The 26,774-nt window shown below is 42.0% G+C and overlaps 1 protein-coding gene across 2 annotated transcripts in view; it reads right to left on the minus strand.

Annotated features, from left to right (window-relative positions):
• Positions 1-26,774, minus strand: part of MYO5B (myosin VB) — a 350,447-nt gene that overhangs the window by 183,905 nt on the left and 139,768 nt on the right. For both annotated transcript variants that reach the window (XM_057504168.1, XM_036918614.2), the window contains exon 4: positions 22,531-22,675. In XM_057504168.1, the coding sequence (XP_057360151.1) occupies positions 22,531-22,675 (145 nt within the window). The remainder of the gene's footprint in view (positions 1-22,530; positions 22,676-26,774) is intronic.

A 26,774-nucleotide genomic window follows, 5' to 3' on the forward strand; every position in this document is an offset into this window, starting at 1 on the left:
CATGAGGTCTCGGCTGTCAATAAGGGATATAATATAGCCTCGCCTTCCACAGTCCTTGAGTTTCAGCAAGGAGCATGATGTAAGGGAGACGAAGGCCTAAAAACTAAAGGGCAGCATAAATATGAGAGTTATAAAGGATGCTAAAGATCATTTTGGGCATTTGAATTGCAGCAATGGGAGGCAATTCTTAGATGCACAGGACTGCCCTGCACATTGCAGCCCAGTCCATGCTCCCAAGCCAGGCTCAGTCAGGGCAGGAACCCCATCAGTGCAGCACTGCTCCATACCTCACCCCACTGGGGTCAATCAAAAATCTTACTCATATTTGCAATTACTCCCAAGAAGGTATCACCTGTATCACCTACAAGGGGGGTGATTTCCTTGTGTTTTGATCTAGGAACTTTTCTCCCAATCTCTCCCAGGATGAACCCATTCCCAAGGGTCTAAGTACCACCTGTAGGCCAAGACCTTGCTCAGCTCCATCATGGATTCACCTACTAGACAGCTATATTTGGATGTCAAGGGTAGAGTGGAGTGGGAGATCATAAATGAAACAGTTCCCAAATAAACTCAACCCCCAAAGAGTCCCTGCTTCTCCCTTCCCCTCTCTTCCTGATCTCAGCTGACAGAACTTCCTTCTATTCAGTTTCTCAACCCACCAATCCAGGGGTCATCTTATCTGGGGAGGCAGTGAACCAAAGTGGTCAAGGGTACAGGGTTTGGAGTTAGGATTCATATAATCTCTGCCAACTACCAGTTATGTACCTTACCCAAGATGTGTGACTTTGGTGGTTCCACTGACAAATCTATACAATTGAGTTAGTGCTTAACGACAACTTGGTAACTCTCATACATCACTTAAGACCTTAGAAACACTCAGTTATTATTCATCTCAAGTAGGGAAATATTTGAGATGCATTAATATGCTTTTCTTTTACATGGCATTCTCCTTCAACTCAAGGCATTAATTTGTCTCAGGAGGAGAAGGATTACATAACAGGAAGGTAAAGACAAAGGCAGAGTGCCAAAGGTCAGCTTTTGACAATTAAAATAAGATTCTTGCCTTCCTGGTGCAGTAATTGCCTGCTGCTGTGGACGAATGAATTTTTTGAAGTTTGTTAAATTCCCATTCAGAAAGCAAGAACAGGCCTGGGGGATGTGAACATCAGTTCCACTATAAGCCATGGGCAGAGAATTCAAGATGTAAAGTGCAGAAGTCCCACCAGGAGAGCTTCTGGTGCCAGGAAAGGAAGCTTGGGGGAAGCGATGTAAGGGAAGCAAGGGGCGTTATTCCCAATGCAGGCCCTCCACCTGCCACCCCCTGCCTCGGAGGACCCTGTGGGCCAGCTAATGAAGAATGCAGGCCTCAAGGGGCAAGCCCAAATCCAGCTAGTCTTTTTGAAGCCTGATGGCATACCAGTTCTGGTGGAAGAGGCATCGGATGACCCGTAGCATGGGGCTCTGCACTGATGGGAAATGAAATTTGCTGCTGCTTAATGTTGACAAGGGTCTTCCAGACAACTTTAAGAGTAAGCCACTTACTCTCTTCTTATAGATCCACTAAGTGACAAGTTCTACAATGTCTTGTGACAAAGTCATTTTGGTGATTTACTACCATGACAGTAAAGACATATTTGATTAGTTCTATGAACATCGCATCATTGGCCCAACTCAGAGCAAAGAGCACAAGAGAATAGAAAAATCTGGGTGCTAAATGGACATGGCCGCTTAGCAGTGTGGTCTGGACAGCACCCACAACATTCTTCACAATGGTACTGCATCAAACTGATTATCAGCTAACACTATTTCAGATAAGAAGCACTGGAGTATTTTGGTTGACTCATTAACTATCCAACCAAGAAACTGTTAGTAAATTTGTATTAATGCAGCCCCCAAGTATTTACATCCCAGAAGAATGGGAGACAGCCATAGCCAGCCTAGAATTAGATTCCTAGCTAAATAAGAGATACCACACTTCATGGGCTACACTGAAAAACTGTAATATATTCGGAGGAAGTCAATCAGAGTGGTGAACTGTCACAGGCGGAACAGTAGCCAGACCAGGAAGAGTTCAGCCTGGAGAAGAGTAGGCTAGCTGAGCATTCCTACAACAGTCCATTCTGGTGGCCGCTCCAGGAGAGAGGCAGGCCCTAAGGTATGAGTGAGCGACAGGAGGCAGTCATCTGTTCACCTCTGAGTTTCAAACAGTGGAATGTCAGCCTCCTAAGGGGGCTAGAAGTTTTCAGCTCAGACTGGGCAAAACACTGGAGATGCTGGGGGTGAAAAAAAAAAAAAGAACTCCTATCCCAGAAGATTTGACCGAATCTATACATTTCATTAACATATACTCTTCCAATATGAAATATAAGGGGCTCTACAAATGTAAGGAAGTAAAATGAACAGAACTTTAGAAATGACAACTTTACACAAATGGGGAGAACAATCTGCTTTGGATCACTGAGCTAGAGTCCATACACACAGGTGATTATGATGGATCAATACGTGCAACAGCAAGTGGAATCAAACTCTAAGGGCCCAATGACCCAGTGGGGAAGCAGAGCAAACTGGAGTGAACATATATCCTAACTGAAGATTAGTAGCACACATTTAAACAAAATGCAGCTAGACTGTAAATAGTTCACACATCTATATTAATATGTCCTCAATAAACTCTCAACAAGCCAAGGCTGGAGGTAGCACTATTCTTAGCTAGTAAAGGTGACTAATCAGAGAAGCGGCTGGGTGCTGGGATTTCCCCCTGCTTCCTCTGCTCCTAGGTGCAAGGCGTTTTCTAAAAGGACATCCCATAATTCTACATGTTCTTGGTACTTGCTCTTCTTTTTAAATGAAAAAGGACATCTCTTTTAAAACAGGCCATCGATCATGAGGCATTTTATTCTCTAGTTCTAATTAATTTCTATTATCTTTTGGCTATAGGTGCCCCTCCCCTGGCTTCTAATGTCATTGATCCATAACGGGGGCAGGAGCCAGACAGGCTCAGAGGGCATTTGATTGAAGTCTGTCCGCTGTGGTTCTAAAGGACCTAAATGCTGGGCTTTCTCTAGACATGCTGCACTGCCCCCAGGCTTTCTGCAACATTCCTCACACACACACGAGTTCTCACACTTCTCGAGGCTCTTCTGTTGGCAGAGGCCTAGCGGAGTACCTGAGTCACACAGGTGATTCCAGCAAAGTTCTCAACTCTGCCTCACTCAAATAAGCACCTGGCAGTGTTCTAGGCAGGCGCAGTTCGAAACCTCCCCAGAGGCTCTCACGTGCAACCAGGGTTGAGAATCACAGGCAGCTAGGCATCTACTAAATTTGGAGAATCCTCTACTTTCTAACAGGCTTTCAAATCTTTAACTTCTTTCCTTGATCAAAACTCACTCTCAGATCCCTAATTCATGCTGAAATGGGGAAAGGAACTAAGCAATAGTCTAATCTTTAGACTCCAACTCTTGTGACATGGATTCATGTTGTTAGTATCAGTTCTGAATCCCAGAAATCAAACACTCATCTATTCCAAAAGTTTCCCAAACACTGGTCCAGACTTGCTCCTTTCTGAGCCACTTGCAGAGCTTTAAAAAAATGCAGATGACTTGGTTACTCCCTTGAGATTCTGATTCATTAAGGTGGGTAGGGAAGGGGATGGGCACTGGTTCCCTACGCTACTCCAATGTGGGCCATTGAGGGAAACTACATCCATGGGCAAAATCCAGTCAGATGCTGGGATTCAATTCTACCTAGCTCCATGATAAATGACCTCCCCAAGGCTTTCTTTTTTATAAAGCCAAAACACTGCCCATTGTTGCACACCTATGTCCTGATGTAATCAAAGAGCTACTAGAAAAGGCAACGCTCTTTAACCCAGTAGAGAAAGATGACACTGATAAACAAAGGTCACTCACTCATCATCACGTCTCCTATGATGGAGACAGAGCTAGCAGCCTTCTCTCACCTTCTTCCCTCTAGCATACCAGCAAGAACAGCCACAGGTGGCTGGGGGACAGCTTTTCCTCTGTGGATCAGGAACTAGACCACAAATACCATTGCCACTGTGGCTTTGGACACTGCCCTGGACACTAGTCATCCCTTTTTAACACTTGCTCTTGTCACTAAGGAAAACTGAACATGCACCCCCAAAATATGTATTTATAAATTACTTTCTATGCTGCTTTACTAGTTAGTATACTACGATCATTATAAAATATGCAAAAATGGTAGCTTAAATCTTACGGGAATGTTAACATTTTCTTCCCACAGCCCAGTGAGTCATCTTCCAAGACCGACGTACCCCTGGAGCACAAAAACTACCGCTCTGACCAACTGATTCACCACTGCGGGCACCAAAGGTGACTGGCACAAGCTGCTTTCTGGCCTCCACCACACACTCAGTGGCATCTGGCCAGCTGTTTTTCAAGCAACTGTAGGTAAAAGTCAACTAATCGTTCGATTGCCACAGTGCAATGTGTTACTTTCCCTTTGCTTAGGCTTACAGAAGGCATCAACAGAAGGGCAGCGGTGCCCACACCCTAACACTCTCCCAGGCGCTGCTCAGCCAGGAACAACAGTGCAACCTCGCTCCAAGTCCAAAGCTGAGCGGGGCTGGATTTCTGTACATGACAATAAGTTTAAACACAGTGCAGGTGATGCTATACTGCCTTTCACCAGACAGAAACCACCTATAAACTTCTATAATACTAATTCCAAACACAGCCCTATAGAGAAGCTCAAAAGAACTTTGCTGATCACATGGAACGGCCACCCTCCTACTACTCAGCCCTGAGGGGACTAATTTTTTCTCTGAGCATAACCTATAAAGGGATCCTGCTCAGCTTTTGGTCTTCCTTCTGGCATTTCTTTTCCTTTCGGATACTGTGGTATCACATGTTTACCACAGCATTATCACTGCCCTCGGACACTTTGTGAACACTTACTCTGTGCCAGAAATCATTCTAAGCACTTTTCGTGGATCAGCTCATTTAGTTCTAACAATCTTAGAAGTTAGACACTGTGCGTGTATAGACGCATACACCAGTGCACAGGGAAGGGAGCTCGGGAAACGTCCAAGCCCACACAGCTTTGCTCTGAGAACCCAGGCTGTCGTGACCGTGGACACCGAGCTACCTCGCTTCATGCCATCTTCCTTCCCTACTCCACTCAGGCACATTGGCAAACGGTTTGCAGCCATGCTGTCTTCCAGAATGTAAATGAAGAACTATGCGGTTAACAAAAAAGGAGTTAATAGGGCATGAAAGGCATTACTACAGTGTAAATAGAAATGCCATTTTACCCTGCTAGCCTTCACATTTTATTAGCGTTTTTTCACTGAAAATTATCTTGGACACTTTGAAGAACTAAATCTTATTCGCATGTCACCATTGCTATGAATTACAAAAGAAACCCAAATCGGGGACAAGTCTGACTTTGACATCAGGGAAAGGCTGTGCAACTGGAACAGTGTGCAGTAACCATGAGAACCTGTGTCCCCGGGGCACTGCCCAGCGCAGGACCCTGTGCTGTCACACACCCGAATGTGTTTTCTTACAATGGCCTGAGAGGAAAGCACATGCGTGCATCCTATTGTTTCAGTTGAAGAAACGGAGGTGCCCCAAGTGGGAGAACTGGCCAGGAGAAAACATGGAAGCAAGCAGTGAGGCTTGGACGCAGCCTGGGGTCTGTGCTAGCCCACCTCCTCAGATGGGAGCACCCTGAAATCACATGGGGCCATCCCAGTATGTACTGGCTTTAACAATATTTAAAAACACTTGTAAGTACCTAATTCTTTAGATTATTAGTACCTAAAGAACTGCTCCCAGTATATTATAGGAATCCACACAGATTAACATTTAATTAATGGATAGAAATAGAGGCAACAGATTTGTTAAATTTGCACACGCATGCAAGCTGAAGAGACCCAATATATCAGATGCAAAAATCAAAATTCCTAAAGATATATTTGCTAGAAAAGTGGAACACAGGTACAACAGATGAAATTTAATGTGATAACTGCAGAATACTGCTCAATACATTAAAAAAGCAATTGTACAAGTACAGAATGAGGGCAACCTATCTTAAAAGAGGTTTGAATTAATAGTGACAAAGTAGATCAGCAGTTACACAGGGGCAGAGGGGTGGATTTCAAAGGTGCAGAAGTAAATGGAAATTAAGGAAACGTTCACTATCTGGATCATGGTATTAGCTTCACAGGTGTCTATGTCAAAATTGTATGTGCAATTTAACATGAGTAACTGCACTTCAAATACATGCAGTTTATTGCCAGTCAATTAAATCTCATTAAAGGTGTAATATAGTTCTTTTGAATATGCGGGCAGGGTGGACAGAAATTTAACAGCTTACAAACTTATTCAATGTCAACAATATGGACTGACCGCCAATAGTCAATGTGATTGCAGGCTCATCTAACAAATTCAGATCACATCCAGAGACCCCTGGTATCAGAGAGGAAGACCTGATGGTGTCCAGGGGTGACCACAGCAGTAGAGGGTCTGCACACCATGTGCAGGAGTGGATGTTCAGCACAGAGTGGGAGATAGAAGGGCACATGACGGCGGAGTTGGCCATGTGGAAGAAAACGCCCATTGACCCATACAGAGCTGAGGCCCATGGCGGGTAGCATGTGGACACCCAGTCGAGCACCATGTAATGGAGAACTCCTGACTATGAAAACTGTTAAGTATAGAAAACCAGTGAAAGACAGTTACCTGTCATGGGGATGCTCAGGCAGTACCCAAAGGACCTTTGCCAGGACACGGTCTGCAGCATTTTTACAGCACAACCAATTTCTGCCAGGTGACTGCACGTTCTCTTTCTACCATGCTATGCCAGCCCATGTAGATAATGGGTCAATACACTGAAGTATCTTTTAGCTCTATGAGATTTTGGATATGGGGCTTAACCTGACAAAGCGTGCTGGGTACATTGCAGACAAGCACCTATTAATAATGTTAATGATCTTTGTATGTCATGGAAGTTAGACAAAGGACATGGTTCAGCCCTATTTTTCCCTAAACTCAAGAAAAAAGTATAAATATATATACACTTACCATCCATTTATTTTAGCATATTATTAGCCACATTCACTGCATAATAAAGTTACTTTTCTCTACACTCTTTATAAATGATATACTAGAATAGGTAGAAATATAAAGAACTACACAATCTAAGAGATCATAAAGGACTGAAATGATGCTACAGAGCTTCAAGCTGCAGCATCACTTGGGGAGGAAGGTGTGCGGAGGGCGGCAGGAGGGCACAGACAAGGCAGCTACCATGAGCAAGGAAGAGGAAAGGTGGACAGCCCACGGGGGAGGGCATCTCCGGAAGAACTGAACTCAAGGAGCTATTCAGGGAATGTTCTAGAAACAAGAGAATGCCAAGGAAGAAATTAAAAGCCCTTCCTGTTCAGACATCTTCTTGATCATCTCCTTTACCTCATCTTAAAGCAACCAAGTCCCAACTAAACCTGACTTAAAATCACAATGAATAGGAAGGAAAACAAAACATTATTCAAAACTCAGGGGTTGACTGAAATCATGGTTGCAGAATTTACCGTAAAAATTCAACATTGCTCCCTAATTACCAACCTTTCTGGTGATTCCGTCTTTTACTCAATTCAATAGGCAGTGAAACTGTCAGATGTCACACCCATATCCCCATTTTTTTTTTTTTTTTTACAGTGCTTGAAGGTTTTCCAAGATTCCTCATAACCTCCCTGAGATAGGGACAATGTCCTCTTAAAGGGGAGGGACACTGAGAGCCACAGAAGCCAAAGGGTTTGTCACGGATACACAGTAAGCGGGCAAGACGATGCTACCAAAACCACACCTCTGTACACTCCTGGACTGTAATCAGCTTACAGAAAACACCCAGCTCTGCTGTCATCACTACAACGGCTTCTTCTCATGGAAAACACGAGTACCCAGCAAAGTACTTTCACCCCAATTTTCCCCTAATCACACAACCACCCAGAAGAAAACACCTTACATCCAAAAGGAAGAAACTGACATCATCCCACTTAAAACTTGATCGCAATGTGTGGATTTAGGTCACCTATATATAATTCTTCTTAAAAATTATTTTCCCAAAGATCCAAACTCCACTGAGTTTGCAGCCCAAGGGATCCTGAAAGTCCAGAGCCCACTCCCGTGTATCCAAGACTATTTTACCCCCGCGGCTGTGAAGACAAAGTTGTCAAGTCCATTTTTGTTTTGACTTCCAGAAATGGCAAAGGCAGCACTTGCTCACTTCCTCTCCCTTCTGCAGACACGTCCCCGGGCAGGAGGCTGGCGCACTGCCCTGAGGAGCCAGCCTTGCAGCTCCTCTCGCGTAGCAACAGGGGCCGGCCTCTCGCTTCTGCTTTTACCCCTATGTCCTTATGCTCTCCCCTTCCTGCTCACCAAACAAGTGCTTCCGGTTTGAGGAGTACCTTCTTCACCGCGGACACTCTTTTGCACACTGTTCCCCCTGGAAGGCCTTCAAATTCTTGAACTTTTCACACTTGTGGGAGCCAAAGCCAGCAAGGCACCCTTCTCTGGAGACCCACCCAGGGCTTATAAATTAGACTCCCTCCCCCAGTGCACACGGGCTCTCTCTTAAAGAGCCCCTGCCCATCTCCAGGAATGCTCCACCTTCACCCTGTGCCACAGGTGCGCCTAGCTCAGCTCCCCGCTCCCTAGGACCCCGCCCACGACAGCAGTTTCATCCTTTGCTGGTAGTCACAGCTTTGCAATGCGGTGACTCAATTACCTTGGCTACCTGGGCAGTGGATTTGCTGTACTGTAGCCCCACTGTCTTTTGAAACACAACAGCTCAGAAAAGGTACCAGACCTGGCCAGCCCAGTACGATGGCCCACTCCCACCAACAAAGCTAGAAAATGCACCCAAACTCTAGTCTCACTGTGGAATTAAACACTTTTGAACCATTAAGGTGAAAGGTCTATCTTCTGGCCCTCACAGGGCCCTGAGGATCAGAGCCTGCTGTTCTGGAAAGACTACCTGGACCAGCCAGTAGGCACCATCGAGGTGGGGTAGTAACATTTCTCGGCTAATGCAGGGGCTTTGGAGCAAACAGACTGGGTCTTCCACTGCATCCATTTACTATCTTCATGACCTTGGAGAATTGTTTAACATCCTTAAGTCTCTGTCCTCAGCCGCATGGTGGGGAGAGCTCATCTCACTTGGCAGCTGTGAGAACTAAACATATTAATGTGCTGATTCTATTCTTCCTTGAACACCACATTCCCTAGGGTAAAGTGCTAGTGATTCAAGAAATAGATCATACCATGCCACAGTCTCAAACTTCATAATTACCTCTTGTTTATTATATAGACATTGTTAACAACAGGTAAGTTATTTCCACAAGAATCTAAGCTTTTCACAAGGTGTTCTTATCCTTGGAAATAGTATAAGAATAGGGGAAGGAAAAGATAATGAAATCAGGCCCACCAGAGAAAAATTTTTCTCTGAACATCCTTGTATTGTATTATCTCCCTGCCCAACAAGCTCTATAATGTCTCCTTGCTCTAGGTCAGCATTTCCCAAAGAGTGGGGCACAGAACATCAGTCCCTTGAGAAATCCTTAAAAGCAGTTGTATGTCTAAATACAATTTGCAAGCCCAGCATAACACATCCCCAGCTTGGACACTAAGACTGCATGGAACAAAACTGCTCTGAGAAGCCCAGGCTTAAAGGAAGATGTTTCATTTGATTAATCCAGGGCTTCCGGAACTCATTTGACCAGCTTTGTTCTCTGTCAATAGAACACACTCTTCTCCCAAAGTTCACCTCAGCCTTCCCAGGCTGCCAGTCTGGCCCCACCCTGTCTCACCGTACAGTCCACAGCTGCTCTACAGACTCTCTCATCACATAGGTTCAACATTCCTGGGAGCAGTAGTGTGACCATGCCTTTTGCTCATAATAGCTTTGACATGTAATCCACAGACCACACAGTTCTCCCATTTTAAGTACACAATGCAGTGCCTTTTAGTACATTTGCAAGCTGTGCACTCATCAGTCAATTTTAGAACATTTTCATCACTCTCCCCACCCCAAAAACATACCATACCCATCAGCAATCACTTCCATTTCCCCTCAAACCTCCCGTCCCAGGGAAATACTAATCTATTTCTCACTAGAGATCTGCCTATTCTGGACATTTCATATAAATGGAATCACAGAATATGTGCTCTTAGGTCTGGCTTCTTTCAAGGTTCCTCCATCAGGTAGCATGTATCAGTATTTTATTCCTTTTCATGGACAAGTAATATTCCATTGTATGGATATACTACACTTTGTTTCTCATCAGATGACAGATATTTAAGTTGTTTCCACTTTTTGGCTATTGTGGATAATGCTATGAACATTTGTGGGTAAGTTTGTGTGTGAAGGTATGTTTCCATTTTGTCTTGAGTATATACGTAAAAGTGAAATCCTGGGTCATGTGGTGACCATGTCCATGAAGAACTGCCAGACTACTTTATAAAGCAGCTGCATCATCTTTCATTCCCACTAGCAGTGTATAAGCAGTGTAGTTTCTCCACATCCTTGCCAACACTTACGTCCTTTCAATTACAGACAGCCTTGGGGGTAAGAAGCAGTATGTCACTGTAGTTTCCTGACCACACCTTTTGATGTCCCACTTCAGAAGTTATGCTCACTCTTTCACTCACCGAGATGCTTCTCACTACATGTGTCCTACCCTTCATCAAGATCCACTGTAAATCCTACAGTATTCTCAACCATTTGTGACAAACATGACTCCAAACTCAATTAAAATGATCTCTTTACATGGTTATAGAGTATTTGGCCTAAGGTGTCTTCTCTCTCCAGCCAGATTGTGAACTTAAGAAGTCTTACATTTCTTAGTGTCCAGTCAGTAAGTAACCTACCAGATCACAGACACTTCAGAAATGTTCCATGATACAGTTTAACACAGGAGCTGAGGCTGGGGTCAGGTAAAAATGAAACAGGGCATTTTGGATCCCAGACTGGGAGGGAGGAGGAAAGGAAGCAAGCAGGGAGGTCAGTTCCCTTTCTCACAGGGAACTGTAGATTCTTTTGCAGGGGACAGAATGCTTGAATTTGATGTTTTACACTACTTTAACCTTTTTCTTCACTGGAACTCTCCAGGTACTCTCAAATCTGGCCTTGGTGAACTCAACAGGGATGTGGGCAGCGAACCACTGTGGGCACTCTGGGGATGGAGGCCTGTATCCCTTTGAGCTTTGACAGCATCCTCTCACCCACTCACAGCACCAAGAGATGGAAAAATCCCTGTGTGAGCTACATCAAGGAAAAAAAAACCAGTTCCCAGTGAATCAAGAGACAGAATACTGAGCTCAAGGCCAACTGAGTCATAATCTCCAAATACTGAAGTCATTAACTTAAGTTTCTTAGACCCTTTATTTCACCCAGCTGTTGCAGGCTCAGACTCACACTGTGCCAGGCTATGGCTACTTGAATCACAATTATCTCAGCTACTGATGAGTCAGGAAGAGCACACCTCACAGGTGGCAAGTACGGTTAAAGGAATTTATTTGAGAATTCTAAATGGACAGAGGCAGCCTGCTCTAGCAATACATCAAAACTTTCCTTGCCTCTGACCAATGGGGCTCCTGCTGGAGCTTCTAATGTGCCTCTCAGATCAATAACAAACCCTGGGCTGCTGACAAATGAATGAACGTTCAAAAATAGCTCTCCTGCAGCACGTGCTGGTCTCATGCTTCTAATGAACATTCATGAGCAAAAACTGCATCAGAATTTCAGCAAAATTTTGGCTACACCTACAAAAATATTTGGACTCAGTGGGTAAAATGAGTATAAACCTTAAACTCTTAAAAAAAAAAAAACCCTTCAGGAAGCAACTCCTGGTCCAACTTCAACATCCAAACCCCTTAACTGTTAAATGCTTTATTCTAGGGAAGACTGAATCACCACCACCCTGGACACGCACATCCGCTTCCATCTAATGGGTATGAACAAGGCTCCAAACAAGTGAAATTGTAGAATCAACTGTAGAATTGCCATGAGCCCAGCTTCAGGAATGGAAGGGAAGAAAGGAGGCATCTGGTCAAGAGCATTTATGATGTGGGTAAAGATTCTCAAGAAGTCTAATAAACAATAGCAATTTCCAATACATTTAGGTGCAATTAGCTAAGAGAGGAGAATGTGATGAAAAAAACAAAACAAAATAATCACATGTCAGTGATACCTATGGAAGGACATGTCAGAATTTTTGGCACAGGGGAGTCTCTTCAGAACCAAAACATACTCACCTTGTTTTAGAACCATAGAAAAGCCAGCCTCCAAAAGAGGAATAGTTGTCTCCATATGAAGCAAATCAGGACTTGGCTTAAGTGATTCTCCAAAGGCATGCAAGCCTTTCCAGACCCACATCTCTCTACTGTGCCATACGCTTGACCACCAACAGTAGTACATGGGCAGGGCTGTGTGCTGTAACGCACCAACACTCATTCTTCCTGCCACGTGACCTGTCCTTGCAAGCTACAATTAGCAGGTTTGGATCAGTAAGTTACCAAGCTAAGTGATTTCCAATCTGAAGCTCCAAAGCAAATCAACAAAGTGTGTGGTCTTTCTAACAGTGTAAGTGAGATCACAGATTACAACCACTGTAGTTCTACAGTTTCTTACCACATTTTGGAGAACTAGATTATAGATCATTCCTTTTATTAAACCACTCAGTTCTCCAGTCACTGCTTGTTTTGAATACAGCCATTGTCTATCTTTAAGGAAGCAGACTTTTTAAATACTGATCTTCACAGCCAGCAATATTATAAATCAGTGGGAAAGTCTATAAAACAGCCTTCCTTCATGGAAACTTTCATTGGGCTGAAAATTATGCTCTAAAATCCACTGAAGTAGGTGGGGCGGAAGATGGCGGCGTGAGTAGAGCAGCGGAAATCTCCTCCCAAAACAACATATATCTATGAAAATATAACAAAGACAACCCTTCCTAGAATAAAGACCAGAGGACACAGGACAATATCCAGACCACATCCACACCTGAGAGAACCCAGCGCCTCGCGAAGGGGGTAAGATACAAGCCCCGGCCCCGCGGGAGCCGAGCGCCCCTCCCCCCAGCTCCCGGCGGGAGAAGAGCAGGCAGAGCGGGAGGGAGACGGAGCCCAGGGCTGCCGAACACCCAGCCCCAGCCATCCGGGCCAGAGTGCAGGGCCCTCGATACTGGGAAAACAGGGCAGCAAGAACAGTGAGCAGGCACTGGAGGCTGGGCGACAGAGGACATAAGAAAAGCGCGCGACCATTTTTTTTTTTTTGCTTTTTTGCTGCTTTGTTTTGGCGAGCGCTGTTTGGAAGTCTTAAAGGGACAGGGACCCCAATATTAGGGAAACAGGGCAGAAAGACCGGTGAGCAGAGGCGTGAGGCTGGCACCGGAGAATAAAGAAAAACGAACGACCACCTTTTTTTTTTTAATTAAAAATTTTTTTTTTTTTTTAATTAAAAAAATTTTTTTTCTTGTTTTTTTTTGTGGTCGTTGTTTTCTTTTGGCGGGTGCTTTTTGGAAGTCTTAAAGGGGCAGGGCGGGCCACTTAATCCAGAGGTAGGGAATCCGGGATCTCTGGGCACCCTAACCCCTGGGCTGAAGGGAGCGGGGAGGCCCCTTACGGAGATAAATAGCCTCCCAGCAGCTCCTGCTCCAACGCGACTCCACCATTTTGGAGTAGCTGCCCGAGCCAGGCCACGCCCACAGCAACAGCGGAGATTAACTCCATAGCAGCCGGGCAGGAAGCAGAAACCCTGTCTGCGCGCAGCTGCGCAGCACAAGCCACTAGAGGTCGCTGTTCTCCCAGGAGAGGAGGGCCACAAACCAACAAGAAAGGAAGTCCTTCCAGCCGTCACTCGTCCCAGTTCTGCAGACTATTCCTATCACCATGAAAAGGCAAAGCTACAGGCAGACAAAGATCACAGAGACAACACCAGAGAAGGAGACAGACCTAACCAGTCTTCCTGACAAAGAATTCAAAATAAGAATCATAAACATGCTGACAGAGATGCAGAGAAATACGCAAGAAAAATGGGATGAAGTCCGGAAAGAGATCACAGATGCCAGAAAGGAGATCGCAGAAATGAAACAAACTCTGGAAGGGTTTATAAGCAGAATGGATAGAATGCAAGAGGCCATTGATGGAATTGAAATCAGAGAACAGGAACACATGGAAGCTGACATAGAGAGAGACAAAAGGATCTCCAGGAATGAAACAATATTAAGAGAACTGTGTGACCAATCTAAAAGGAGCAATATCCGTATTATAGGGGTCCCAGAAGAAGAAGAGAGAGGCAAAGAGATGGAAAGTATCTTAGAAGAAATAATTGCTGAAAACTTCCCCACACTGGGGGAGGAAGTAATCAAACAGACCACGGAAATACACAGAACCCCCAACAGAAAGGATCCAAGAAGGGCAACACCAAGACACATAATAATTAAAATGGCAAAGATCAAGGACAAGGAAAGAGTGTTAAAGGCAGCTAGAGAGAAAAAGGTCACCTATAAAGGGAAACCCATCAGGCTAACGTCAGATTTCTCAACAGAAACCCTACAGGCCAGAAGAGAATGGCATGATATATTTAATACAATGAAACAGAAGGGCCTTGAACCAAGGATACTGTATCCAGCACGACTATCATTCAAATATGACGGTGGGATTAAACAATTCCCAGACAAACAAAAGCTGAGGGAATTTGCTTTCCACAAACCACCTCTACAGAACATCTTACAGGGACTGCTCTAGATGGGAGCACTCCTAGAAAGAGCACAGCACAAAACACCCAACATATGAAGAATCGAGGAGGAGGAACAAGAAGGGAGAGAAGAAAAGAATCTCCAGACAGTGTATATAACAGCTCAATAAGCGAGCTAAGTTAGGCAGTGAGATACTAAAGAGGCTAACCTTGAACCTTTGGTAACCACGAATTTAAAGCCTGCAATGGCAATAAGTACATATCTTTCAATAGTCACCCTAAATGTTAATGGGTTGAATGCACCAATCAAAAGACACAGAGTAACAGAATGGATAAAAAAGCAAGACCCATCTATATGCTGCTTACAAGAAACTCACCTCAAACCCAAAGACATGTACAGACTAAAAGTCAAGGGATGGAAAAACATATTTCAAGCAAACAACAGTGAGAAGAAAGCAGGGGTTGCAGTACTAATATCAGACAAAATAGACTTCAAAACAAAGAAAGTAACAAGAGATAAAGAAGGACACTACATAATGATAAAGGGCTCAGTCAAACAAGAGGATATAACCATTCTAAATATATATGCACCCAACACAGGAGCACCAGCATATGTGAAACAAATACTAACAGAACTAAAGGGGGATATAGACTGCAATGCATTCATTCTAGGAGACTTCAACACACCACTCACCCCAAAGGATAGATCCACTGGGCAGAAAATAAGTAAGGACACGGAAGCACTGAACAACACAGTAGAGCAGATGGACCTAATAGACATCTATAGAACTCTACATCCAAAAGCAGCAGGATATACATTCTTCTCAAGTGCACATGGAACATTCTCCAGAATAGACCACATACTAGGCCACAAAAAGAGCCTCAGAAAATTCCAAAAGATTGAAATCCTACCAACCAACTTTTCAGACCACAAAGGCATAAAACTAGAAATAAACTGTACAAAGAAAGCAAAGAGGCTCACGAACACATGGAGGCTTAACAACATGCTCCTAAATAATCAATGGATCAATGACCAAATCAAAATGGAGATCCAGCAATATATGGAAACAAATGACAACAACAACACTAAGCCCCAACTTCTGTGGGACACAGCAAAAGCAGTCTTAAGAGGAAAGTATATAGCAATCCAAGCATATTTAAAAAAGGAAGAGCAATCCCAAATGAATGGTCTAATGTCACAATTATCGAAATTGGAAAAAGAAGAACAGATGAGGCCTAAGGTCAGCAGAAGGAGGGACATAATAAAGATCAGAGAAGAAATAAATAATATTGAGAAGAATAAAACAATAGCAAAAATCAATGAAACCAAGAACTGGTTCTTCGAGAAAATAAACAAAATAGATAAGCCTCTAGCCAGACTTATTAAGAAGAAAAGAGAGTCAACACAAATCAACAGTATCAGAAACGAGAAAGGAAAAATCACGACGGACCCCACGGAAATGCAAAGAATTATTGGAGAATACTATGAAAACCTATATGCTAACAAGCTGGGAAACCTAGGAGAAAAGGACAACTTCCTAGAAAAATATAACCTTCCAAGATTGACCCAGGAAGAAACAGAAAATCTAAACAGACCGATTACCAGCAACGAAATTGAAGAGGTAATCAAAAAACTACCAAAGAACAAAACCCCCGGGCCAGATGGATTTACCTCGGAATTTTATCAGACATACAGGGAAGACATAATACCCATTCTCCTTAAAGTTTTCCAAAAAATAGAGGAGGAGGGGATACTCCCAAACTCATTCTATGAAGCTAACATCACCCTAATACCAAAACCAGGCAAAGACCCCACCAAAAAAGAAAACTACAGACCAATATCCCTGATGAACGTAGATGCAAAAATACTCAACAAAATATTAGCAAACCGAATTCAAAAATACATCAAAAGGATCATACACCATGACCAAGTGGGATTCATTCCAGGGATGCAAGGATGGTACAACATTCGAAAGTCCATCAACATCATCCACCACATCAACAAAAAGAAAGACAAAAACCACATGATCATCTCCATAGATGCTGAAAAAGCATTTGACAAAGTTCAACATCCATTCATGTTAAAAACTCTCATCAAAATGGGAATAGAGGGCAAGTACCTCAACATAATAAAGGCCATCTATGATAAACCCACAGCCAACATTATATTGAACAGCGAGAAGCTGAAAGCATTTCCTCTGAGATCGGGAACTAGACAGGGATGCCCACTCTCTCCACTGTTATTTAACATAGTACTGGAGGTCCTAGCCACGGCAATCAGACAAAATAAAGAAATACAAGGAATCCAGATTGGTAAAGAAGAAGTTAAACTGTCACTATTTGCAGATGACATGATACTGTACATAAAAAACCCTAAAGACTCCACCCCAAAACTACTAGAACTGATATCGGAATACAGCAAAGTTGCAGGATACAAAATCAACACACAGAAATCTGTGGCTTTCCTATATACTAACAATGAACCAACAGAGAGAGAAATCAGGAAAACAACTCCATTCACAATTGCATCAAAAAAAATAAAATACCTAGGAATAAACCTAACCAAAGAAGTGAAAGACTTATACTCTGAAAACTACAAGTCACTCTTAAGAGAAATTAAAGGGGACACTAACAGATGGAAACTCATCCCATGCTCGTGGCTAGGAAGAATTAATATCGTTAAAATGGCCATCCTGCCCAAAGCAATATACAGATTTGATGCAATCCCTATGAAACTACCAGCAACATTCTTCAATGAACTGGAACAAATAATTCAAAAATTCATATGGAAACACCAAAGACCCCGAATAGCCAAAGCAATCCTGAGAAAGAAGAATAAAGTAGGGGGGATCTCACTCCCCAACTTCAAGCTCTACTATAAAGCCATAGTAATCAAGACAATTTGGTACTGGCACAAGAGCAGAGCCACAGACCAATGGAACAGACTGGAGAATCCAGGCATTAACCCAGACATGTATGGTCAATTAATATTTGATAAAGGAGCCATGGACATACAATGGCGAAATGACAGTCTCTTCAACAGGTGGTGCTGGCAAAACTGGACAGCTACATGTAGGAGAATGAAACTGGACCATTGTCTAACCCCATATACAAAAGTAAACTCAAAATGGATCAAAGACCTGAATGTAAGCCATGAAACCATTAAACTCCTGGAAGAAAACATAGGCGAAAACCTCTTAGACATAAACATGAGTGACCTCTTCTTGAACATATCTCCCCGGGCAAGGAAAACAACAGCAAAAATGAGTAAGTGGGACTATATTAAGCTGAAAAGCTTCTGTACAGCAAAAGACACCATCAATAGAACAAGAAGGATCCCTACAGTATGGGAGAATATATTTGAAAATGACACATCCGATAAAGGCTTGACGTCCAGAATATATAAGGAGCTCTCACGCCTCAACAAACAAAAAACAAATAACCCAATTAAAAAATGGGCAGAGGAACTGAACAGACAGTTCTCCAAAAAAGAAATACAGATGGCCAACAGACACATGAAAAGATGCTCCACATCGCTAATTATCAGAGAAATGCAAATTAAAACTACAATGAGGTATCACCTCACACCAGTAAGGATGGCTGCCATCCAAAAGACAAACAACAACAAATGTTGGCGAGGCTGTGGAGAAAGGGGAACCCTCCTACACTGCTGGTGGGAATGTAAGTTAGTTCAACCATTGTGGAAAGCAGTATGGAGGTACATCAAAATGCTCAAAACAGACTTACCATTTGACCCAGGAATTGCACTCCTAGGAATTTACCCTAAGAATGCAGCAATCAAGTTTGAGAAAGACAGATGCACCCCTATGTTTATTGCAGCACTATTTACAATAGCCAAGAATTGGAAGCAACCTAAATGTCCATCAATAGATGAATGGATAAAGAAGATGTGGTACATATACACAATGGAATACTACTCAGCTATAAGAAAAGGGCAAATCCAATCATTTGCAGCAACATGGATGGAGCTGGAGGGTATTATGCTCAGTGAAACAAGCCAAGCGGAGAAAGAGAAATACCAAATGATTTCACTTATCTGTGGAATATAAGAACAAAGGAAAAACTGAAGGAACAAAACAGCAGCAGAATCACAGAACTCAAGAATGGACTAACAGGTACCAAAGGGAAAGGGACTGGGGAGGATGGGTGGGTAGGGAGGGATAAGGGGGGGAGAAGTAGGGGGGTATTAAGATTAACATGCATGGGGGGGTAGGAGAAAAGGGAGGGCTGTACAACACAGAGAAGGCAAGTAGTGATTCTACAACATTTTGCTATGCTGATGGACAGTGACTGTAAAGGGGTTTATAGGGGAGACCTGGTATAGGGGAGAGCCTAGTAAACATAATATTCGTCATGTAAGTGTAGATTAGTGATAGCAAAAAAAAAAAAAAAAAAAAAAAAAAGGGCAGTTCCTGTGTGGTAACCTCCAACGAGTTCTACACAAGGGTATAAAGGGCATATAAAAGTGTAGGCAAAGGGTCTGTTTGTGTTTATACAGAGGATCAAAGCCTAATTGGGCTACCCCGAAAATGAACTAAGATACGATATGAAAAAGAACTTCCAACATCTGCACCCTCTGGAAGACTCATGCCAGAAGATGATCATCAAAAAACCCCAACAAAGATCCACGCACTGCTACAGCTGTAGATGCACTCATCCCACCAGTTCCTGGACCTGCCATGGGAATGAGGAAGGAGATATCTAAGCTGGCCTGTGCATACAGTAAAACAACAAAATTGGACTGGATCTATACTGTTGGAACTCAACCAAGAATTTGGAGAAGTGCAAATTGTAGCGCTCCAAAGTCTTACAACTACAAACTATTTATTGTTAAAAGAACATATGGCATGTGAACAGTCCCCAGGAATGGGTTGTTTTAATTTGTCTGATTTCTCTCAGACTGTTCAAGTTCATTTGGACAATATCCACCATATCATAGATAAGTTTTCACAAATGCCTAAGGTGCCTAACTGGTTTTCTTGGTTTCACTGCAGATGGCTGGTAATTACAGATATGCTTTGGTTATGTAACTATACTCCTATTATGTTAAGGTGTGTGTGCAATTTAAGTAGTAGCTTAAAACCTATACATGCTGAAGTTACTCTACAAGAAGATATATCAAAGAAATAATCAATCTTCCCATGTTTTCTTCCGCCTGCTACTTCTATAGCTTTTCTTCTTCCTTCCTAATTACAACCCTTAAATAGAATTCGTGCCTCATATCAAATTTACCGAGTATCATAATTCTTCCAAGTGGTAAAGATACCTCAAGACAAATGCTGGGCATAGAAGCCACAGGGCATAAATATGCAAAGAAGTAAAAAGCTAACTTTTTCAAACAATAAGGCTTCTCTCTCACTTACCAACTTCACATTTCCCTGTATGGCCCCGGAAGATGACTGGTTAGCCAGAGACGGGTAAGATTCCTCAAGGGAGGAACAACCTAAGACAGGCACAGTCGCAGGGGGGCCATCAGGTGAGAAATTGGGGATCAACAGAGGTGAGGCTTAGAACCTCACCCCCCCGTTCTGAGAGAAATCTTCTGCATACGTGGATGTTTTATTGCCCTGGTCTAGCTTGGATTAACACATAGTCTACAGGCACACACCTGATCATCTACATTTGCTCTCTTACAACACTAAACTATATTTTCTACCTTTATCTTGTATCTACCTACCACTTCAGCATTTTATTAAAAATAATAATAATAAAGAGAGAAATGTGGTATCCACATATAAATTAAGTATAAAAATCAAATGAGTATTCATATTTGAACTGACTGTTTATAGTTCATAATGCATGAGCAAAACCGAAAGTTTCTGTGATGACTGCCCTTGTACTGTTCACTATGTAACTTATTCACTATGTAAGAATTTGTTCTCCATGTAAGAACTTGTTTGTTATGCCTCAGAAGATTGGAGACTGACGAAAATTAGGCTTGGGATGGATTAATGATTGTGCATTGAGCATTGACTCCCCTATACAGAATTTTATTGTTGTTAACAACCATTTGATCAATAAATATGAGAGATGCCTTCACAAAAAAAAAAAAAAAAAAAAAAAAAAAAAAAAAGAAGGACAGACTTCCAATGGTAAAATAAATTAGTAACCGGGAGGTAATGTATAGCATAAGGAATATAGTCAAGATATTGTAACAGCCTGGTAGGGTGATAGCTGGAACCTAGAATTATGTATATAAATGTTCTACCACTGTGTTGTACACTTGAAACTCATGTAATGTAATACTGTGTGTCAACTACCCTTCAATAAAAAATAATTATTAAAAAAAAAAAAAAAAAAAATAGTTGAGGGGCTTAGATATTATGACAAACCATTTAAATTGTAATTCTGGATTCTGACTCTATCTCTCTCTACAATCAAAAGAATGTATTATTTGTTTTACTTTGTATTTTAATACATTTGCCTATTTTTGCATAAATGTCAAAATGTAATTTCAAATAAATCCCTGTGAAACTTCTGGTAACATTCAAAAAAAAAAAAAAAAAAAAAATCCACTGAAGTAACAAACCATCTTAAATGGAATTCTCTTCTCACTGAATTAGCCTAAGCAGATTCCCTCCCTATAAAACACATTCCTACATTTGCTACAGACTCCATAATGTGTTTTCTAGAGGTGGCAAGAAAGATTTGGCTGAAAGGATTCAGCATTTTAGTGTTAACAGGAATATGCTTTTCCACCAAAGCTTTGGTAAAATTATTTCTGTATGTTATGCCTAAGTAGTTCAAGACAATCACTGTAGTTATTAACTTTACGTGTCAACTTGGCTAGGCTATGGTACCCAGATACTTGGTCAAACACTAGTCAAGATAATGCTGGTGAGGGTATTTTTAGGTGAGCTTAACATTTAAATTAGTAGACTGTGAGTAAAGCAAATTACTCTTCATATTGTGGGTGGGCCTTGCTCAATCAGTTGAAGGTCTAAGAGGAAAAAATTTGACCTTCCCCAAAGAAAAGAGACTTATGACAGCAGAATGCCTTCAGGACTGAAACACAGCATCAACTCTTCTGTGGGTCTCCAGCCTAGAGCCTGCCCTGCAAATTTTGGATTTTTCCAAGCCTCCACAACTGTAAGCCAATTCCTTAAAATAACTCCCTCTCCTACCCTTCATACACACACACTCTCCACCCCCACATTGGTTCTGTTTCCCTGGAAGACCTTTATACAACTACCTAGCCCATTTTCTGATGAAACTGACCTGCACCTCTCTTTTAAAGCTAAAAAAGACCAAAAATGAGTGGATCTACTAAAATCCCTGAACACAATTCTACTTCCAGGTTAAATACCCCAAACCACAATGCTTGGCAGCTAATTTGAGGTTCCTATTTCTGCCCTAAATGCTCGACATCTCAAGAAGGTATCAAGGAGTCCTGGTTCCTTCAGAAGGGAGCCTTCAATGAGAACAGTAAAATGAATGGTGATGCTAAAAAATGGTTTCATCACACCAGGAGGGGAGGAAAGGGGACAAAAGGAAGTCAAGGGAGATGAAATCCAAGGCATTCATTTACCTCATTGCTCAAAATATGAAGTCAGGCTAAGGAGACACTGCTCTCCTAGGTGCAGGTTCACAAGATGACACGAGGAAATACGTTAAAAAGCACAACCTAGGCTCATTTTGTTTTCAAGGCTTTTTCTCAATCCCAGAACCACCAATCCACCATTGAGCAAAATCACCCAAGGTGGGCACAAACTCCATTTTCTGCCCTCCACTGTCTACCGAGGGAGACTTCTGGGCTGAGGTGATTCTTACCTGGCCATCTGCTTGTAGGCTTCATCTGCCACCGCAAAGATGTGGGGGTCCATATCCCCCATGTTTTGGCCGCTGTAGGCATAGATAACATCTTGACCATAGATTGGCAACTGTTCGTAAGGATTAATGGCAACAAGCACGATTCCTGCAAACAGACAATGCAGTCAGATTCTGCAGCAGGATGGGCACCTGGCCTCAGCTTCAGGGCCCCTGTTCATATACATCAAAACTAATGAATGAGAGTGTTCCACAGTGAATCTTCACCAATCACTCAACTAAATCAAGACTCCTCTGTGTGTTTACCAGGCACTAAACTAGGCCCTGGTGGAGAAAAGAATGACAGGCTAGGCCTCCAAGTACCCTAGAGCATGGAAAAAGCACCTATAAACACACACAAATGCTCCACAAATTGAGTTCATCAAATAGATATGTGCAAAGTGTTGCAGGAGTAGAGAGAAGAGGATGCTCAACTCTGCCAACAGGTGTTAGGCTTAAAAAGCCATCTCAGAATTAACATCAAGGAAAGGGACTATTAATTTTTCATTTGTGTATGGCTTAACTAAACAGCTGGTGGACAAGGAGTATGATTTACACATTTTAAGGTCAAATCTTGACTCAGTCAATTATTAACTGTGTGGCAAATATTTTAACTTCTAAGTGCCTCAGTTTGCTGGATTGTCAATGCAAATAATTGCATTTACCTGGTTATCCTGAAAATAAAACGATTGAGAAAGAACACTACATCATCACCTTGCACAGTAAGCACTGAATGTTGGCTCTTGTTTATTACCTCACATTACATTATATCATGTATAATTTTTCATTTCACTCTTTTTTTCATCTTATATCTCAAAAAGGATGTACTGCAATGATGGACTCAATAAATGTACATGTTAAATGAGGAGTCAGCATCTTTCATGGAAGGGCAAGGCAAATTAATATTTGAGAATGGGAAAAGAAAAAGAAAATCCAATATTCAGTATAAGACAGAAATTCATGCATTTTTCTTTCACATAAGAGCATGTTCTGGATTTCAAGAGGGTCCAAAGGTACAAAAATGTGAGCTTTTCTAGCCATTTGGGGAACAAATGGCAGGAAAGGGTCATTGTCAAATTCGGAGATCTCCTGCACTGTATATCCTTTGGTGTTTGAAAAGACTCACAATCAAGAGGATGATAAGCCAAACCACAGACTGGGAGAAATAGTTGCAAAAAAACATCTGATAAGAACTACTATCCAAAATGAAGAACTCTTAAAACTCGTTAAGGAAATGAACCTCCCAATTAAAACGTGGGCAAAAGACCTAAACAGACACCTCACCAAAGAAGAAATATCCAGATGGCAAATGGGCATCTGAAAAGATGCTTTGCATCACATATCATTAGGGAAATGTAAATTAAAACATTAATGAGCAGCCATTACACACAAACTAGTATCGCCAAAATTCAGAACATTGATAACACCAAATGCTAACGGGATGTGGAAAAAAAGAAACTCGTTACCTTCCAGTAATCTCAAAGTAAATCTCTAGCAATCCAGTAAAGAGATTAACTGTTTGCTGTGAACCCAAAATTTCTTTAAAAAGTAGAGTCTATTGCTAGGGGGAATGCAAAATGCACAGCCACTTTGGCAGTTTCTTACAAAACTAAACATACTCTGACTATATGATTCATACTCCCTGGTATCTATCCAAAGTTGAAAATATATCCACACAAAACCTGCACTTATGTGTTTATAACAGCTTTCTTCACAATTGCCAAAACTTAGAAGCAATTAAGATGTCCTTCAATAGGTGTGTGGATAAACTGTGGTATATCCAGACAATGGAATACTAGTGTTACAAAAAAAATGATTCATCAAGATATGAAAAGATATGGAGGAACCTTAAATGCAAACTACCAAGTAGAAGAAGCCAGTCTGAAAAGGCCTCATACTATGACTCCAATCACAAGATGCTGTAAAAGGCAAACTTTTAGAGACACTGTAAAAGGCAGAGGTTGCCAGGAGTTTGGAGGAGAGAGGGATGAATAGGCAGAGCAAAGGGGACTTTTTTAGGGCAGTGAAACCACTTAGTTATACCATATGGTCAATACCTGTCATTAGACATTTACCCAAACCCAAGGAATGTCAAACACCACCAAGGGTGACCAACCTTAATGCAAACTATGGACACTGGGTGACAATGATGTGTTATTGTGGGTTCATCAGTTCTAACAAATGTGCCACTCCTGAGCAGAAGGTTGACAGTGGGTGAGGCTAGTGGGGAGGTGGGTATATGGTAAATCTCTTTACCTTCTATTCAATTTTGCTATGAACCTAAAATTGCTTTAAAAAGTAAAGTCTAGCACACACCTGATCATCTACATTTGCTCTCTTACAACACTAAACTGTTTTCTACCTTTATCTCGTATCTACCTACCACTTCAGCATTTTATTAAAAATAATAATAGAGAAATGTGGTATCCACATATAAATCAGGTTTAAAAATCAAATGAATATTCATATTTGAACTGACTGTGTATAGTTCATAATGCATTAACAAAACCGAAAGCTTCTGTGATGACTGCCCTTGCACTGTTCACCATGTAACTTATTCACTATGTAAGAATTTGCACTCCATGTAAGAATTTGTTTGTTATGCATCAGAAGATTGGAGACTGACGAAAATTGGGCTTGGGGTGGATTAATGATTGTGCACTGAGTATTGACCCCCCTATACAGAGATTTGTTGTGGTTAACAACTATTTGATCAATAAATATGAGAGATGCCCTCACTATATATATATATATATATATATAACACACTTCCAATTGTAAAATAAATAAGTAACCGGGATGTAATGTATAGCATAAGGAATATAGTCAAAATATTGTAACAACTTGGTATGGTGATACCTGGTACCTAGAAATATCATGTATATAAATGTTGAGTCGCTGTGTTGTACACCTGAAACTAATGTAATGCAATGCTGTTGTCAACTACCCTTCAATAAAAAAAAAAAATAAAAATAAAAATAAAAAGTAAAGTCTATTGAAAGTGGGGAGGGTTGGGGGTGGAAACCAGACAGAGAGAGAAAGAGAGACAGGAAACCTGAAATGTTCTCAACCAGATTATTCCAAGTAAAGGGACAGGGCCAAGGGAGGAAAAAGACTCAGTTATCCTCTTCAGATGGAGGTTTGCCTAACAAGACAATCTGGACTGAAAAATAAGGCCCAGAACTCTGGTAAACTCCACTTAATAAGAGAATTCTCCAAGTTTCTGGCCTTAAATACAGCCTCACATGTTCTACTCGTTGTTAGAGCTGTTAAAAAAAAAAAAACACCCTACTTTTTGTAGCATTAAATTCAATTTTTGATACCGTGCTCTGAGGCCACACGTTTTCCCAAAAGGTCTCAGTCCTTCCAGAGCAGAGCTGCGTGCTCTTGATGACTTAAGATTCGGAGCTACAGCAATTACAGCTGGAACAGAGGAGCCGCGGGGCATGTGGAGAGACACCATGACCCCTCCAGAGGGGGTGCCTTTAAAAAGTGAAGCTGATCATTTACCTCTTTCTTCGAAAAAGGGAGATTTTTTAAAATTCTTGTTGGAAAAAACAAACTTATTGAAGGGCTCAGATAATTGATGGTTTCTTCCAAATAAAATTCCCACTAGAAGGTGAGGTGAAGGAGCTTTGGGAAAGCACCCCTCAAGTACTAAAATCTGCAGGAAACTCACCTTACCTTCGTGGCCAGCCAGCCAATTCCAAACCAAAGTGGAGTGTCACTGAGGAAAGAGCCCGACCCTGAGGCCACCCCCTCTGACTACAGCAAGACCAGGGCTCTGAGGCATGACCCGGGGACAGACCCCCAAAGCCCTCGGCCTGACTCAACTAGATGATAAACTGGTTTGCCCTTCAATCAACAGCGTATAGTGCTTTTGTTTTTATCATACCACTTAACAATACTCTAAAAAAGAGAAACCACAATTTGACATGTGGGGAACAAATTTCAGGACAATCCCAAGAGAGAATTCTAAGACTTTTTGTTGCAAGCATTTGTCAGTGGCTTCTGCTCCTGAGTTCAATATTCATGTTTGTGCATGAGCAAGAGAGAGGATCAGAGAGAAAGCCAGTCCTTTCTTAAGGAGGAAAAAACAAGCCAAGTATACATTTATTTACAGGAGTGTGCTTGGTGGTGAGGGCAGATGCCCGAGCTGGGGCACTGGCACATATTTACTGCTGTCCTATTGGTCCCAGGACTGCACC

This window comes from Manis pentadactyla, chromosome 6, assembly GCF_030020395.1.
Source record: "Manis pentadactyla isolate mManPen7 chromosome 6, mManPen7.hap1, whole genome shotgun sequence".
In the NCBI taxonomy this organism is placed as follows: Eukaryota; Metazoa; Chordata; class Mammalia; order Pholidota; family Manidae; genus Manis; species Manis pentadactyla.